A 19,096-nucleotide genomic window follows, 5' to 3' on the forward strand; every position below is an offset into this window, starting at 1 on the left:
TTATAGCACTGGTTACCTGGATCCTGCACACATCAGTGCTTGTAGCTGCTAGCGGCTACGGCGGCAACAGCAGCTAACTGGACAAGGACGCACACAGCACATACACACCATTCCGGCCCGACGCGTCAACCTACAACAGAGGACTGTCAGCACAACATCCTATTACCTCTTCACATCAAGAGACTATGCTACATACCTGTAGGACGCACACGGCACATACACACCACCCTGGCCTGACGCGTTGACCTGCAGGACGCACACAGAGCTCCAAGCCGGCCGAAAGACTAAACGACCGGGGGGGTATATAAACCGTCACGCATTAGCGGGTGAGGAAAAGGCTGCACTACAGGTGCCAGTACATCTGCTCCTCGGACTTCTTTCCAAATTCGGTTAACCCTCCGAAGATGATGTTGAACAGAGGGAACTGCTGGGCAGGAAAAAGAGGAGGTAAGTACCCTAATTAGGCCTCAGAGGGGATATACATGTGGCGGAGCAGGTGAGCGAACTGTGAGAGTATTCCACCCAGGACAGTTGAGATGACCACGATGAGGGATTCTAGGCACAAACACAGCAAAGCGCGGTTTCCAGATCCTGGTTGGCCCTCTCCGTCTGTCCGTTTGACTGAGGGTGGTAACCCGTATACAGGCTGACACTGGCCCCCAAAGCCTGGCATAAAAGCCTTCCAGACTCGGGACATGAACTGAGGGCCCCGGTCCGAGACGATGTCCAGGGGGATCCCATGGAGTCGAAACACATGGTCCATCACGAGGGATGCCGTCTCCATGGCTGACGGCAGCTTTGGCAGGGGGACAAAATGAGCCATCTTAGAAAAGCGATCAACAATGGTCATAATCGTGTCGTTACCTTGGGAAACAGGCAGTCCAGTGACAAAGTCCAGTGCGATGTAGGACCAAGGACGACCGGGCACAGGAAGAGGACTAAGAAGACCCGCTGGAGGACGATGAGAAGCCTTGCTTCTAGCGCAGACGGTGCAGGCCTGGATGAACTCCCGGGTATCCTTAGTCATGGTCCTCCACCAGATGTGACGGTGAAGAAGAGAGAGGGTCCTGGTGACTCCGGGGTGGCAGGCAAGATGAGAAGAATGTCCCCACTGGAGTACCTGGGAGCGAACACTGGCGGTAACAGTGGGTCACAGGTTCAGTACGTTGTGCCTGTCTTACCATTGTCTATATATCCCAGGTAAGGGCTGCCATAACGCAGGAAGGAGGTACGATGTAGTCCGAAACAGTCTTCTCCTCTTAGGCTGATCCAAACTGTCAGGACAGGGCATCCAGTTTGCTGTTCTTGCTTCCCGGAATATACGTTAAAGTGAAGTAAGAGAAGAACCGTCGGAAGAATAAAGCCCACCAGGCTTGACGAGAGTTCAGTCTCTTAGCTGACTGAATGTAGGACAGATTCTTGTGGTCAGTCTATACCACGAACGGGGTCACCCTCCTTAATCCGGACCAGATGGTATACGTTGCGGAGATCCAGCTTAGAGAAGAAGGTGGCACCATGTAGCGGTTTAAACGCAGAGTTAATAAGTGGCAACGGGTATTTGTTCTTGACCGTAATGTTGTTCAGACCGCGATAATCAATACATGGTCGTAGAGACCCAGCGGAGAGGAGGAAGGATGTATAATCCCAGACTTGAGAGAGTCATTATTATATGTCTCCATTGACTCACACTCAGGTCCTGACAGATTATATAAACGACTGGTTGGAAAAGTCGCCCTGGGTAACAATTCTATAGGGCAATAGTAGGGACGGTGAGGTGGCAAGGAAAGAGCCTTTGTCTTACTAAACACCTCGGCGAGGTCGTGGTACACAGGTGGCACGGAGGACAAATCAGGAGGTTCAGGCAACGAGGGTCTGGGGTCACTGAGGCACCTAGCTGGGGTCGAACGAAGACAGGAAGAGTGACAACTGCTACTCCAGCTCACAACCTCGCCTGTAACCCAGTCAATTACAGGATTGTGAGCTATAAGCCATGGAAGTCAAAGAACTACGGGAGCATTAGCAGAGGGCATGACGTGAAAGGCTCAGTATGGTTACCAGCTAGCGACAAAGTCATGGGAATCCTCTCGGCAGAGATCTGGGCTAGCTCCTCACCACTGAGACCATTAACTACTAGCGGAGTATCTAAAGGTACAGTAGGGTACTGGCTATTACGTACCAACTCGGAATCCAAAATATTGGTATCCGCCCATGAATCAATTAAGGCTTGAAGGGGGTAATCTCTGTCTTCACAGCTCAAAACAATGTCCACGTTAATACGTTTCCAAGGAATAGCAGGTACAACAGATCGACTCACCAGAACCCTGTCTGCGACTAGTGAGCCTGGAAGTTTAACCAAACCTGGCAGGAGGCCAGTTGATGGTAAGGGGCCCCACAGTAAATACACAACCTCCCTCTGAAACGACGTTGGCGTTCTGCTGGGGTTAGGTGGCTGCGACCCAGATGCATGGGTTCCTCCGTGGAAAGAGCGGAGGACTGAAGAACACTGGAGTTAGCTGGGGTGCTATGCCGACTGATAACGGGGTTGAGCATTAATGCGAGTGGGATAGGAGATACGGAAGGTAATGGCCGACACTCACGGCGTCTCTCACGGGGATGGTTGTCGATCTTAATGGCTAATTCAATGAGCTCCAGCAATCTACTGGTCTCAGATCTACACACTAAACAGTCCTTTACCTACTTGTTTAGCCCCTTGAAAAAAATGCTCTGTAATGACCTATCATCCCACCTTAACTCCGCCGCTAGGGTACGAAAGTCCACAGAATAATCCGCTGCACTGGCGGAACCCTGGCGCAGGTTGAGCAGCTGGTTGCTGATATCACAGTCGGAAACAGGTTGATCAAACACTGATCGCATTTCACTAGAGAACTGCCGAAAAGTAACACATTGCGTCGGAGGATTATGCCAAAAAGCAGCTTCCCAGGCACGGGCCCTACCGGTGAGCAAACCCTCGAGCAATCGCTAGTGTAAGTGAGTGGCTGTTGACTGTACACTAGCACTGGAACAGGAAATTTCTGCACTCACCCAACTTTCCATCATAACGCTCAGGCGCAGGTACATAAGGTTCGCAGGGCAGGGGATTATTCACTGGGGTAGCAAGCGGCACAGCATTAGCAGAAGATGCTAGGGGAGGACTAACCTGTCTACCCTTGATACGGGAAACACAGGCGGACAGCTGACTCAGGCTTTCCTGGATACCTTGTAATTTCTGCGCATGTTGACTGAGTAAGACTCCTTGAGCGGAAACAGCTTGGCGAACGGAAAATCCCTGAGGATTAGTCCTAGTGTCTGCGGGGTCCATGTTATGGCCAGATCGTTCTGTCATGAATGGTGTGGGGAATGACTCCGAGGAGTGGGACCCAACTGTAGACACAAACACCGAGCAAGATTTAAACAAATATTTAAATATTTAACATAAGGAAAACGAGAAACAAACAGGATCCAGGGAACGGGGAAAACAGGTACAGGGTCTGGCTGAAGACGAGAAAAAACCAACGCCGGGATCAGGAGACAAACACGAACGTGTTGTTAAAAAAACAGGAACTCGGTAAACTATAACAAAAGAAACAAAGAAACAATTAACAAGAAACAGCGTAACACCAAAAGAGAACACGATCATAAGTAACTGGTAGCCAACCAAGAGAGACACGAACCACGCAAATGCAACAAAGGTCTGGCGCTGAAGGTAAGCCACATCCGGCCTTTATCCTCCTGCGTTGAGGAGTAGATAATCCACAGCTGGGCGGGACCATGCTACCAGCAACGACATACAAACACAAAGGGAAAGACACAAGGACTGGGATCCTGACAGTTTCACTATTCATAAATGATTAACACTGATTGCATTCATAAACGTAAACATTAGTGGGCACTTTCCCGCTGGGCAAGTGGCCTGAGCTGGGCCCAAACACAACAGGTTCACGTGGCCATAATAAGGTGAGAGGTATATTATTTATTCAGCTGATGCCCTGTCTTGTAAAGGGGTTCATCTTGTGATGGGATCACACCAGCCATGACGCAAAATCAGGCCAGGTAAAGGTGTAAAGTGGTAGGGCAGTGGTCCCTTTCCTACTTCCACCGCCCTCGCTCGGACCTCAGGACCTCTTCAATTTCTGCTCTTCTCTCTCAGCTACACACCTGTAAAGTTTCGTTACTCCATCTGGCATGGTAGTAATGCTATTGCGAAAATTGTGCATGTGTATTGGGTGTAAAGTGTATGTGTGTGTGTGTGTGTTTGTGTATGTGTGTGTGTGTGTTGGAAGGGGGCTTCCCTACTTACTACCTGCCTACGTCCGCTGCCCCTTGTAACATCCATCTTTAAACTCTGCCTTCGTTTTGATTTCAACTACACACCTGTAAAGTTTTGTGACTGTATCTCTCTATCCAATGCTATAGCAGTGACAAAATCTTTCCACAGACAGATAGACAGACCTGGCAAAATACACTAATGCACAAAGTTTTCCAGTCTGAGGGCACGGTTTACACATGGCTCTTTTTTTTTCTCGACTTACACGTAGTTTTGCATGGTGTATCTCATTTTCTACACATAACATTTCTCAGACTTAAATGGTCATTGTGTGATTCTGACTTTTAAAACCAGTCTGTATTTAAGTACTGGAACTAATGTCTAATGACTGTGAGAGAGTGGAGAGGGAAAAAATAGTCTCCATACATATACTGTAGTATGCTTTGGGAAATGGTAAGCAGGAATGCAACTCTATGAGTTTGTTTTTTCATATAATTATCAGTAGTAAACTGAAGAAAAGGAAAAGAATCCACTCCAGCCAGCATTAAGATCTTAAATGTGAGTGTTAGGATCCTGCAGGTGACCTGCTGTGCTTTAATATAGATCAGTCTAATCAATGAATGACACTTGCAGGTCAGGGAAAGTTTCACTTCTAATGAGATTACACAGTCTTAACTTTCTGTGCTTTCCCTCACATCCTGTCCAATGGATCTCAGAGCAGAGGTCCCATTCAGAAATCCTCCACTGATCTCTCAGTGCTCACTCCTCACCAGAGAAGCTGCCAGCCAATCAGAGGAGGGCCCAACACATCTCACCAGTTGTGAGTGGACTGATTGGCTCATCCCTGGTAGGAAGGCTGCAGATCATGAATAATGCCTTGCTGCAGTAACAGAACAGGCACATATCTATTCTCCTCTCTAACAAGGTACATGCATTAGCACTTGTGACACAGCATGCATGGAAATATGTATGTAGTACTTCATAGGTTATTGTCATTAAAGGTGTAAGGAATGCACAAGAGTGAAGAGTATCTCACGCATGCTTTGACAACAAAAAACATGAAACTGAACATGAGCTAAGGAATTGCTGTCATCATTATTACTGATTTATTAAGTATGCTCAGTATTCTACACACTGCTGTGCAGTAAAACAAGTGGCCGTACTGCACAGAGCATATGCAGGACACTGCCATGAATTGCCCCAAATTTTATGGTGCTACTATTTATTGTGTACACATTCTTATACACTATTATATATTATTCAGTATAAAATTTAAATGCTTGTTTTAATAGTTGCCTTCATGACAATACATTGTAGGGTAAGATGGGGGAAAGCGCCACCACTTAGTTAACTTATTGTAAAACTAAAACATATTTGGATGAGTTTAGAATGTGCAAGATGATGATGCATAAACTAACACACTGTTGTGAGACAAACATTGGTAGAGTAACCAATTTTGTTGTAATGGAACAAAAATGAAAATCTTGAAAAGGGGCAAGAGACCCCCTGAAGTTAGGCTTAAGCTAGCTAATTGTCTTTATTCTAGGGACTGAATGCACCTGTGACCAGAGTGGGACAATAATCGCAATAATAACAATAACAATAATAATTAAATAAATAATAACAACAACAACAACAACAACATTATAAAGGCTGAATTCTAGTCTGTCAACTACGGAGTAGACTAATATGGCCTCTGCTCTGAGATTTTGAGACTAAAGTCATAATATAATAGGTTGCTTCAAGTCATCTTATTATTGTTACATTTTAAATTGTTACCTGTGTTTTCCTTTACAGAAATAAAAATATTTCAAACATAAATTGGTGCATAAAAATTCACCCAGTTGCAGGAAATTAAGTGTTTAATGCTCAAAACTTTAAGGGGGAGCTCTCCCAGACCCCCCACTTAAAGGTTGAATATGTAGAATGAGCAGAACAGCACCATCTAGTGTCTCAAGATCGTAGTCAAAACAACAAACAATAATTCCAGCAGTCGGGTTGCCAGGTTCGTTCAGCCTGCTCCATGTCAGTGATGAATCAAACAAGGTAATGACTAATCAATGAATTTGACAACAGTATTTCACGTAAGCCAGTCTTCAGCTGGAAGTCTTTCTTTGAGTGCTGTGGAATCCATTAGCTAGCTCTCAACTCAACATGATTCTTGTTTCTGTAGCAACAACAGACAACCCTGGCAACCAGCAACTCCCAACAGTATTGGCTGCTACAATGGAAACAGAATGGGACAGAAAGTCATTGTCAAACCTGTCAATTTTTTTGGAATATTAATCCAGACTATCAAGTAATATATTCCTCAAAAGGCCTTGTGGGTGTATTATTTTGACTTATTTTTTATTCGACATATTCATCCTTTAAAATCGGTGCCCCCCAAAGGAAATCTTGGCCCTTGGCAGCAATGGCCCAACCTGAAGGGTCTTGAACAGTTTTGCAGGCCTTCGCCTCAGCTCTCTCCTGGGTGACAAAGCCACACTAGTGCAGTGCGCAGCTCCGCCCGTACAGCAGGGGGCAGCATGGACATAGCACGTGTGTTTGCGGCTGGTCAATAAACACGAAGAAGTGGAGGCAGCAGGAGAAGAAGACACTGCGGTGACCTGAACTATGCTTCGCCTCACCAAAACACCCTGTATTTATCCGCAGATATGTCACCTGGCGAACACACAGCTCAGCCTGGTGGCACCGCAGAGACTCGGGAACATACTTAAGCAGGTAGACAAGTCCACGGGAATTGGCGACCCACCGCGGGGTTATGGAGCTAACGTTAGCTCACGTTAGTTCGCTCGGTAGTTAGTTAGCTGTTGCATCATGTATCATAGCTCGCTAACAGTGAGCTAACCATGGTGTTCAGTCTCATACTAACGTGTTTCATGTTCCAGCGCAGGGGCTTGGCTCATCTCACGGGGGTCAGTCCGTTACCGGCGCTTCATCCCGTCCGTCCACCGCGACACACCGTAAGTTCTGCTGCCACACTACACTCAAGTTTGACACTCACAGGGTTTATTCAAAGGACATAAAACACGGGACACGTTGTATGCTATCTATCTACCTTATGTTGAAAAAAGCTGAGCGAATGAGACAGGTATGATGAAGTTTACGGTAAAGGTCAAACAGTGCAGAGGAAGAGTGAAGAGAAAAGACTCCACAGTGCCTTTAGATTGTGATGCTCACACTAACAGTGACCCCAGTGTGTCTGTGTCAGTGGTTCGAGAGCAGAGTTGATGGAGACAGGTGGAGGAAACACATCCATCTGACGTCACCGAGGCTGGAGAAGCCCGCCCCTGTGCAGACAAGGTAACCCACAGGTACTTTCTTTTCTAAGCAGCACCACTGGTCCGGTTTGTATGGTTCAGCTAGTATGTGACTTTGTGTCTCTGTCTGGAAGAGAGCTGTCTGAAGCAGCGTATGAGAAGCTGGCAGAGGAAACATTGATCGCGCTGACAGATTATTTTGAAGACCTGACGGATGAAGCTTTTACTGGAGCAGACTATGATGTTGTCTTCTCTGTAAGTATTCCCTGTTCATCTGACTGCAGTACATGCTATTTTATTTATTATATAATATGTTTTAGTTGATCATGACACAAGGTGACCGTGGTTCTCCTTTTTTTTTACACATTGTTACGGTACGGAAGATTAGTAATGAGAATTGTACAAAAAAGCAGCCACTTCACATTAGGCAGTTTATCAGATTTAACACAGCTTTCTTTAGAGCCAAAATTAAGCAATATTTCAGGAGAGGGAGTAATGTTGTGCTGAATATCAGCACTGGTGTGATCCAGTTGTAGGCATAAAGTTCTACAAACACATTTCATGAGTTAAAACAGTAATAAGCTACAAGATATTATGATTTGTATGTTTATTTAATCATTTATTTGGCTCTGTCAACACAAATCGTTCTGCACTTGCCAAGCAACACAAACATTTCCTACTCCCTTCCTACTATTTCAGTGGTTGTTTATTGTGCAACCACTGAAATAAGAGTCTGATGACAGACACATTGAGTGATTTCTGATGAGTTAACAGCTTGATCAGACAGCACACAAGCACACAAGTTCTTGTTTAGATATGTATATGTATATTTATTTTATGTGACACATTACCTATGAATCCAAATTGACATGGTAGTTTGTGTATGTTTATATAAAGCGTCTCACCTATGCCAACTCGCTGCCATGATCTCCCTCAGACAGTTTCTGTGTGGCAGATTTACCCAAGTCTGAAGGCAGTTCAGAGCCCAGGTCTGCCCTACAGTGTTAGCTTCTTTTTTCTCTTCTCTAATTTGTCGAGGTCAGCTCTTCTGATGGCCATTCATAATTTAGATCAAATGTTATTTGTGGAAACATGTCCATCTTTGAGTTGCAAAGTTTGATTTAATCTAAGATGGTTAACAACTGATGTAACGTTAATTAACGGTTATTAGAACGCCTCTACAGTGGATTGATAATGTCTATATCAGTACTCGTGGAATGTCTCTTGGCCAATCAAATGACCTGGTTGGAACTAACTATTGTATAAAAGGCTTTATTCTACTTTTTCACATATGCATTAGCTCTCCCCAACACTGTGTGGATCATCAGTGGATGTCTCCTTTACCCATCCTTAGACTTCAGTGTTGACTGTACAGTAAAACGTTTGTGCTAGTAACCTCGTTTACTGTTTTTTCTTATTTTTTCTATTTAACCTTTATTTAACCAGATAAAAACCCATTGAGATCAGGATCTCTTTCAGAAGGGCGACCTGGCCAGGAATGCAGCAGCACATGTCACAGCAGCATTACATGATAAAGTGACGGTTTACAGACAATAAGTTAAAGGAGAACAACAATTTGCGATGTGCACAATGATTTACAGATAAAGTGCACAATCTAGACCATGGAGTACAAATCAGAAACATAGGCACTGTCTAATTGTCTCGCGTATTTTGTCATTTAGAATTGAGCCGAAGGATTCAAGCGAAATGAGATCCACCATTTTCAAGTCATTTTAGAGAAAGTTCCTTGCGGTGGGGGAAGCAAAACTACTTTTCCCAAGCTCAGTTCGAACACGAGGCACAGACGGATTAAAGACATCACAGGAACGCAAGGCATAGTGGCTTCTCGGTCTTCAAAGAAGAATGGATATTAACATACCCTGGAGATCAAAATTAGAGAAATCAGAACAAGTTATTAATACTATTTATCCTCTAGTGTGTTTGTTTTTTATTGTTCAGAATTTGATAGAATATCAGCTGTGGATATACCACTGCTGTACTAGCATGTTTTTTTAAATAACCCAGGCACTTCAACAAAAACCTTTGTTTTGTGAAAAAAAAGTGAGCAAAATTAGAGAACACTTTACTTCATTGTTGGACACACCCTATTTATCTGAAGCTCTCCTTGTTACTTTGTAAGATGGAAGCTGCTCTAAGGAGACTAAAACCCTGAGACAGCAGGTTGTCCAGATGAAGGCCAAAGGGATGACCCTCTCAGCCATCAGAGAGAGGGTGGGCGTTCACAGCCTGGGATTTCAAGAAGATTGAAACTTTACAAGGACACAGATTAATTTAAGTCCCTCAAAAAGGCCGGTCGTGCACGTAAACGAGAGGACAGGGTTATGAGAAGACTCAGGATCCCCCAGTTAGAGCTGGTTAATGTGGCCCGATAAAGGGAAGTTTGGGGTCCCCTGCTGGAGCTACTGCCCCCCGTGACCCAAACCTCGGATAAGTGGTTGAAGATGAGTGATGATGAGTGAGATTAATTATTAATGAATTAATTTTGATTAATCAAATTAAGATATCATTTTTTATTCCTTCTCGTTAAGGGGCACCACGCCGATTTCAACAGGATTAGATTAAACTTGGGCGAGGGTTTAATACCTGTAAATGTCTTGGATTTGAATAAGAAATGAAGTCGCTAGTTTAGGCTACATCTCATAAACTGAAGATCGCTCCTTCTGATAATACAGGGCTCACACCTTTGCAAAGAAAGAAAGATTAATCACAGACATCACTTGGTTTTGTAATTTTATTTGACTAACAAGGATTATAACATAACATGAATAATATGCAACATGAAAATAAGGAAAATCATATTTTGAAAGGGCGTTGCGTCACGTCTTAACAACCGGATAACCTGTGGGGGATCGTGTTGTAAAAAGTCATCCTCCTCTGTCCTTCACAGAAACATCTCTGTTGGAGCCATCTGGGTGTTTTTTGGTTTACTTTTTTGAAAGCTTAAATAGGAGACTTTGTATTGGTATTCAAGATTCAAGAAGCTTTATTTATCCCGAGGGAAATTATTGTGCAACAGTTTCAATACAAAGATGAAAGGATTAGAGTCACAATAAGCTAACGTAAATTGAAATAAAATAAGTACAAACTAAATTACTGATAAGGAGCAATAAGTGATAACAGTGTTAAAAGTGTAGTAGCATTTCTTACTGAACTAAGGTACAGTACAACTAATAAAGTGATGTAGTGACGATATAAAGTGATATAAAGTGACATTTTCTCAGGACACAGTGGCCCTCATTTATCAATCTTGCTTGAAAACGGGCGCAGATCTGAGTGCAGAATTGGTTGTAGGACAGGACCCACGTGTGATTTATGAAACATTCGTATCTGACCAATCTCAGCGTACGAATGAGCGGGCCTTGATAAATGCGGCGGCTGAATTCGATCGTCATTAACATGTTACGCCCTTAAATATTCCTAGTTCGGAGCCCTTGCCCACTGAGGTCAAACATGGAGAGAAGAAACACTGGTAAGAAAACAAACAGAGACACACAGATCGGCATCCTGACATCCGAGATGGAGCAAAATAAAGATGTGCTTTTTGGCAGTCTTAAGAGTGGAATAAAAGGGGCCCATAAAAACGCTGTATGGAAAAGAATAACGGAGGCAGTCAACCCGAAGCAGCCCTCCACTGTGACCCGTGTGCGTGTGTGCGCACTGCTGAACCTGCGCTCCTGCTCTGTAGCGGGGTTTGCCAGCGGGGTTATTAGGTATTATGTTAGAGGATAACCTTTGTCCCCTAGAAGAACCATACCAAGATGTTAATCATCTGATACCTTGTTTGATTTAATGCAATTTATCGAGGATAGCCACTAACCAAGGAGATGACTTTGGCTCTGCAGTGCGCTTTCCTTTTCATTCATTCATCTTCAACCGCTTTTCCCTGTCAGGGTCGCGGGGGGCTGGAGCCGAGCTGTTTTGAAATATCAAAGAATCGTGTGTGTCCCCCCCTGGTCACCTGGCCACCACGTTTAAAAGCGATAGCTTGGCATCACAAATCACCTGTACATTTATCGAGTGGTAGGTTTTCGCGATTGATGAATGCGCAATCATTCATGGATGGTGCCTTCAGACGCACATGAGTACAATCAATTGCTCCAACCACAATTTTTTTAATTTTTTTATTCGTTTTAAGAATCCGTTTTGATCTGTTCTTAATATGTGACTGCTTATGCTTAATGACAGCTGAGGTTTGTTCATTATTTTCAGCCAAATTTTGCTGTGCTGCACCGCAAATACACAGGCATAAGTTTGCGTACACGATCTCAGACCTGACGTGAGATTTGATCGTACCTCCTGCTCACGTCCAAATTGATAAATGCCGAAGTTTGCGTGGAAATGGTTGTACGCATGTTTTTCAGTCCTGAGCCCTTTCATCAAATCTATTGAAGAACAGATTCAGCTCGTTGGCACGTTCAGTACCACCCCCTACTGTCTGGCTACCAGATGGTTTGTGGCCAGTGATGCTCCTCATGCCGCTCCACACGTCCTTCAAATTGTTCTGCTGGAGTTTGTGCTCCAGCTTCCTCCTGTAGCTGTCTTTGCCCTGTTGAATCCTCTCCTTTCGCTCCCTCTGGACCTGCCTCATCTGCTCTCTGTCCCCATCTCTGAATGCCCTCTTCTTGTTAGTGACAACAGCTGTTCACGGGTGTAAACAATGGTCCCCCCTCATTGTTGCGTCCGGAAACAGACGCGGTCGGCAAAAATAGTCCCAAAAATAAGACAAACGGACAAAAAACATGTGAGAAAGTTCACAAACATTGTTGGCTAAGGTTAGCATGACTTACAGGAAAAAAGCACTAATAAAAGACAGTAATAAGATAAAATAGCTGAAAAGAGAGAGAGCAACTGTTGCTGGCTGCCGCTCGACAAGGCCGCGGTAACTTGATGGTGATGGTTGCCGTCCCCTAATTAAGTGATAAATGACACAGGTTTGTGGTGGGAGTGTTCGTGAACGGCTGAGAGAAAAACAGTTCTTTCCGCATGCACATACGTAACTCAAAAGGCAGAGTATTAATGATTAACACAATGAATAAAAACAAGAGATAGTTTAAATTATTTGCAAAATTACTAGCACCTCAACAAAAAGCAGAGGACTGAAGAGGCAAGTAATAAACACACAACTCAAGGTATACGCTTCAAGGACACAATCTTACTGTTCAACACACCACTATGACTATTAGCATAGGGCCAATTAGTCACCGCAATCTTGTTCGTCTTTCGACGCTGCTGTCTTTAAAGTTCCTCATCAACCCTTTATAGACCACACATCAGCACATACAGTATACATTGGTGAACACTTTCTAACTTGGTAAAACCTGTGATTGCATTCCATCTTCATTCATTAATTTTCAAGGACAATGTATACGAATCAACATGACTCTAAATGTGCCAGTGTTAGCCAGCCGCCTAAGTTTCAACTTTAGTCCTATAGTGTGATGTTTTGAGACCAAGGCAACATGAAACAGCAAGACATTAGTACAGTGGCCACACAGAGCTGACTATATCTGATAACACACATGGGACAAGTTAGCTGCAGGTTAGACAGTAGTAATGGAATTCCCATTTGATTAAAATGGTAATTGAGAGACTACAGCAGGGACTGTGGGTGTGGGCCTTGCACAGCTCCATTAAGGTGTTTAGGATGTGACTTGTTTGGCTGCTAGGCTCTGTTGCCTTATTGATTTCTTGCCCAGTGGAATCAACACACTTGGAGCTTGTTTTTCTTGCTGGCAGGAACCTCCAGTATTCTGGAAGTAATCATTTGAGTTTGCAGTGCGTGTGTGAAAGGGGCTCTAGTGAACTTTAGAGGTGCTAGTAGGTGTATTTTTGAGCTTTGGACAGAGCCAAGTTGGCTGTTTCACCCTTTTTCCAGTCTTTACGCTAAGCTAGGCTAACTACATCCTGTCTCCAGCTCTGTACTAAACACACAGACACTGTCCAAAAGAAAATATTTTCCAAAATAAATAATAACATACTAAATATATCAAATAGACACAACGACTGGGTAAGGCAGAGTAGGAGGTAAAAGCAGATGAAATGTGTGAAGCCTCATTTTAATGCAGTATATTTGTATAACTTAAATGAAAGGAAATAAACCATTTCAACCACAAATCTGTCACAAGAAATGTGTTAACGTGTTTCTGCTCTCTTTGGTTCATGTACAGAGTGGTGTGTTGACAGTGAATGTGGGCAGGGACCATGGCACCTACGTCATCAACAAACAGACACCAAACAAACAGATCTGGCTTTCTTCTCCCACCAGGTAAGACTGGAGAGTCGCACCACACTTTTCTCCAGCCCCTGATGATGTGGAGAAAAGGAACATGTGAACCAGCTGTCTTTGCCCACAGTTTAATCCCCACTGTATGTGAGACTCATCACACCATCGCAGAGTGGTTCTCAGACACCTCAGTGCCTTTTGTAGGAGGAAGTACCTCTACAACACTAACATCTGTCTGCAGCTGTCCATTCTGCTGACATTCTACACAGAGCTGTCCAGACTTCTGCAGATCGCTGCACAGCAGAGCCACTTCTGGATGGTCATTTTAGACTTAGGGTCTTGGGAATAATGGGAAAACAATAATAGGAGTAAAGCTCTGATTGAGCCTCTGTAGGTTTAAAGGTTCACATTTGTTGCAGAGTCCGAGTGCAGTGAAGTCTAGTGCAGTAGTTTCAATTCAAAAAGCTGTTACACCAGCGTTTATTACAGTCAGGGGTTTTTCCTGCCATTATATGGCTTAGGCGTACCGCCTTAGTGTTGCACGGTAAACCCATACTAGAGAGGTACCCAGGTGCCCTGCTGTTAAAAACAATACTATTTCAAGTTTTATTATTATCAGTACTTTATGAACTTTGTGTTGCAGCGTGTCTGTGTGCTGCTCCTCTCTGCTTCATCACTGCCTGCAGATAGAGTGGGTGTGGTTTCAGAGTGACAGACAGTCACAGAGACAGACGCACAGAGCGAAATAGTACGTAGCTGACAGTGAGGGCAGGCCCACGGACACCACACAGCCCGTCTGTAAATTATGCTTTAAATCAATACAGACCGAGGATGGCACGACCAACCTGGAGAAACTTCAAGCTGACAGACATGAGGACTTGCTCAAAGAGTTCAGAGAGCTGCAGGTTAGAGATAGATAACATCGATATCTCCCGGATGTAACATTAAAGTGTATTCTGGCGTATTTGCATTCCATGGTCTTTTTCGGCATTCATATACATAAATAAGCCATCAAGACAGTTTTTTCTTTGTTAATCACCTATTAACAGAAAATCAGGGAGACTCAATAACAGTCAGACATGGCCAACACTGAGTAGCTTGGGGCAGAGCACTAAACCATCCAAAACTGCTTTTTTTAACCATTAATACTGCTCAAAGTCGCACCAAACCTCTGCAGTAGCATTGCAACAAACGGAGCACCAACAACGTAGTAGATGAACCAGGAGTTTATTAAAAAAGACAGTTTTACAGTGCTACAAACCTTAGCAGCTGACTATGTCCATATTGAGAAGCAGTCCACACAAGTCGATTACCAAATGCACTGGAGTTCAGTTCAAGGACGAAAGTATTGAACTGATGTCTTATTTGATTCCTGCTGAAAAAGACCATGGAAAGCAAATACGCAGGAATTACACTTTAAGTCAAGCAGGTGTTTATTTTGTTACAAGTGAACTTTTTTTCCCCATCAGAGTTGGAGGAGGCAGTCAGGGCTTTAGCTAACTGTTTAACTGTCTGATGTGGTTCACACATCTCTGTATGTAACAGTTCACACTGGAGACAGGAACTTTACCAGAACATGAGCTGGTGTTCACAAGGATGATCAACAACACCACTTATATAATGATCTGTTTTTCATATTAGTAGAAAATGGTCTGATTAGAGCACAGCCCTCCACCAGGTCTGGGTCATTTATGTTGTACTTTATAAGAAGCTATGAAGCTCAGCAGCTTTTACAAAAATATGTTTTAATTAATAAAAATAAAGAAATAATTTTAAGTTCCACATGCTGTCATCTAATATTTTATTCCATTACTTTTGATGATGTTTTAGTTTTTTTTCACTGTGGTATCCTTTCAGTATCAGTATTGAGATATTTTCGACAGGTATCGTACCAAAGTCATCATTTTGGTATTGCGACAACATTATACAGCCTAAACGTTTTTGCAAGCCGATGCACAGGCTTATGCGTCTGCTGTAGTCAGTAGGGGGTGGGCGTGGTTTCTGCCAGTGTATTGCCAGTCCTTAGGCCCGCTGGTCATATTTACAGTCTCCCTTGCTGCAACCGACAACCACTAGGCTTTATGCAAATAACTATGCAAATGAGCGTCTTTTGGCCAAAACATATGGAATGCGGGGTGACACTGCTACCGTGGCATCCCCGTAGCACAGAGCGTCCATTATATCCAATTGAAGCTGCTACACGCACCTGTGCGGGCGCCTCAACTCTTTTTACACCTTTAACAATTTTTTGTTCACGTGGCTCATCTATTTCTTTCTTGCTACCTGCACCTTTGTGGCCTTCACATTGTTAAAAACTACGTAGAACTGAGTAAAAAACAAATAGTATTATTAAGATACGTACCTCATTGTACCAGAGGCGATGTGAGGCAGCAGGCAACCTTGTGGGCCTTTTTACATTTCACACTAACATGAATAAATCAAATCAATGTTTATACATGAGCCCGTATTTGACACAATATTCTGAATTCTAAACCCTGCAGAACCAACTGCATTATCATTTGACCAAAGTTCTCTTAAAACCCAGGGACAACCCTGACAGTGACATTTTAGACAGAAACTGACACTAACAGAAGCTACTGAGCTTTGGCGCACATTTCTAATTTGATGAACTTACCATGGTGATTAATTTTGCACTGATCACCAACTTCAGAATGTCTCGACAGTGTTGACCTTTACTGGAACAAAAAAACAAAAAACAAAGTCAGCGTACTAATTCACACTTAGCAAGCCATCTAGCTTGGTTGGCAGTAGGGCTGAAACAGGGATCATTTCACACTTAAAAAGAAGTCAACAATGTGATCGATGATTCAGCATCTGAGCTGAAAGCAGCCTGTTGTTAACGGCACTTCACCGAGCGCAGCTGTTCAGGTTTAAGGGGGATGGTTGCCGTGGTTACGGAGAAACAGGAAGAGAATGGGTAACATTAGCTGTCCTTGAGAATGCCTCAGTTTTTCATTACAATGTTAAACAGAACGTCACCTCCCTGATCAGTCTTTATAGTTTTGTTTGAGTAAATGTGTCAGTGGAGTTTTGTTCGTTGTTTGTTGTTACAGTAAACAGGAAGAGAGTAAGTCACTCTTCCTGAATATATCTATCTCTAATTCATTTATAAATGAATCTGTTTTTTTTTTTAAATCTGTTTGCGTAAACAGAGAGAATTTTATGCACCACTTTAAATTGTTTAAATAGTAAAATTATTCATGGTAAATTGCGAGTGTATTGCCTTCAGCACACACAAGCATCTCATCTCTCTCTCCTTCTTTCTCTCCCTCTCGCACGCGTGCACACACACACACACACGCACACATGCACACTTGCACACACACACACACACACACACACACACACACACACACACACACACACACCACCCACCCACCCACCCACCCCTGTTAGGTTACCACACCAAATATGCCTACCCCAGACATAATATATTTTTTGTTAGTAATGGTTAATAATAATAATGCAAAATTATAATATTTTTTTTTGCATTTTTTTTAATCCGATTAATCGATGGCATAATCAGTAGAATACTTGATTACAAAAAGATTTGATAGCTGCAGCCTGAGGCCTAGTCCACACGAACATGGGAATTTTTAAAACCAAAATTTTATGGCCCCTGGTTAAAAAGAATTCCCGTCCACATGAAACGGCAAAATCCGCCTCCGTCAGCTGGTCATGTATAGAGTGCTCCACAAGTCTCCATGGATACAACTGAATGTTTACCGTAGCACATTGGGACGTCAAACAATGTTGACAAGACATTGTGGTTTTCCTCACTTTTCTGTCCACACATGACTGCTGAGACCGGACTTTTCCAAAAAGTTCACCCCGGACTGCCGTTACAAAAAACTCAGTTGTCAGGAGCAACAACTGCGGTTCCGTGTGGATGAAAGAACAAACCATGCAGAGGAACACACGATTTCAAAAATACCCATGTTCGCGTGGATGGCCCCTAGTTGGCAGAATAGTGCTTTCATGCTTCATGTCATGACAGTAGTAGCCACCTAGCCCTGCAGGGTGTCACTGTCACCAAGCTTCCAGCATCAGCTATGTTGTGAGGGGCACTGACTGAATGCAGTGTGACCAGGCAGTAAACGAAGGCCTCCGTAATCAATTTAGCTCATGTAAGGTACATATTTGTCCATTGCAGCGATTTGATGATCAGACCATATTTTGAGGATGTTTTAGGCATAAATGTAGGTCATTCCAAAGGGTTCACTTTCTTTTTCTTGTCATTGTAAAATTCTGAACAAATGTTTTCTTAGAAATCTGAATCCGTCAACTCAGCCGATTTTCTCGCTTCTCTTTTTTTGCAGTGGACCAAAGCGGTACGATTGGACAGGAGAACGCTGGGTGTACAGTCATGATGGGATGAGCCTCCACCAGCTGCTTTCTAAAGAGTTTTCCATCATCTTCAATAAAAACATGGAACTATCTGAACTGCCCTATTCCTGAGGTCACACACCTGCAGATGAGCAGGCTACACAAACTACTGTGACTCATGAAGCAACTAATAGATCATATGGTAGCCAAAGACACAGAGCTGATATGTATCACTCCACATAGCATAGCAACATTAGCCCTTAGGAGAGCTGTTGTGTGTGTGTATATAGTGAGTGATCTGTATGTGTGAGCTCGTCTGTTGATATCTACAGTATATGTTCTATTATAATGTATTGTTTTAATTTCAATAAATATTGGAAGAAACATGCAGATGTGGAATTAAGGAAAATTCAGTCTCCATAGAAATGTCTCAGTGTGGCTCAGTGGTTAGAGCAGGCGCCCCATATACAGAGGCTATAAGTCTGGGCCACAGTGTTCCGGGTTCAACTCCAAGATGTGGCCCTTGCTGCCTGCATCCCTTCTCTCCTCTGTTTTCTGTCAGTCTTCAGCTGTACTGTGTAATAAAGCCATGGAAAGGCCAAAAAAATAACTAAGAAAACAAAACAGTATACCTCCTCGCAGTACATAACACTAAAAATTCTCATCTTCATGGTTGTTGACTATGAATCCTAGATCATTACTGTCACCTGGTAGAATTTGCCCATTTAGGTTGTAGATATTAATGGATTATGCATGTACAGTGGAGATCATAATTAGAGAACAAAGTATTCTTGATTTATTCTGAAATATTATTTTTTGTTGTTCAGAATTTAATAGAATATCCACTGTGTCTATACCACTGCTGCACTAGCATGTTTTTTAAATAACCAAGGCACTTCAACAAAAACCTTTTTTTAGTGGAAAAAAACAGTGATGCAAATGAGAGAACAGTAACCATTGTGTCAGAAGAGAATATTT

General features: G+C 43.2%; 1 protein-coding gene across 2 annotated transcripts; it reads left to right on the forward strand.

Moving 5' to 3' along the window:
- Positions 1–6,846: 6,846 nt before the first annotated feature.
- On the forward strand, positions 6,847–18,574 carry fxn (frataxin). 2 transcript variants are annotated; one of them, XM_083912080.1, is made up of 6 exons: positions 6,847–6,988; positions 7,156–7,230; positions 7,479–7,570; positions 7,662–7,782; positions 13,716–13,813; positions 18,112–18,574. In XM_083912080.1, the coding sequence occupies exons 1-6, from the start codon at positions 6,881–6,883 to the stop codon at positions 18,248–18,250; spliced, it is 633 nt and encodes a 210-aa protein (XP_083768206.1). In that variant the 5' UTR covers positions 6,847–6,880; the 3' UTR covers positions 18,251–18,574. The 2 variants fall into 2 exon arrangements, with proteins under 2 accessions (XP_083768206.1, XP_083768205.1); XM_083912079.1 differs by having other exon boundaries at positions 6,851–6,988; positions 7,161–7,230; positions 7,465–7,570.
- Positions 18,575–19,096: the final 522 nt, after the last annotated feature.

This window comes from Echiichthys vipera (genome assembly GCF_963691815.1).
Source record: "Echiichthys vipera genome assembly, chromosome: 4".
Lineage (NCBI taxonomy): Eukaryota > Metazoa > Chordata > Actinopteri > Perciformes > Trachinidae > Echiichthys > Echiichthys vipera.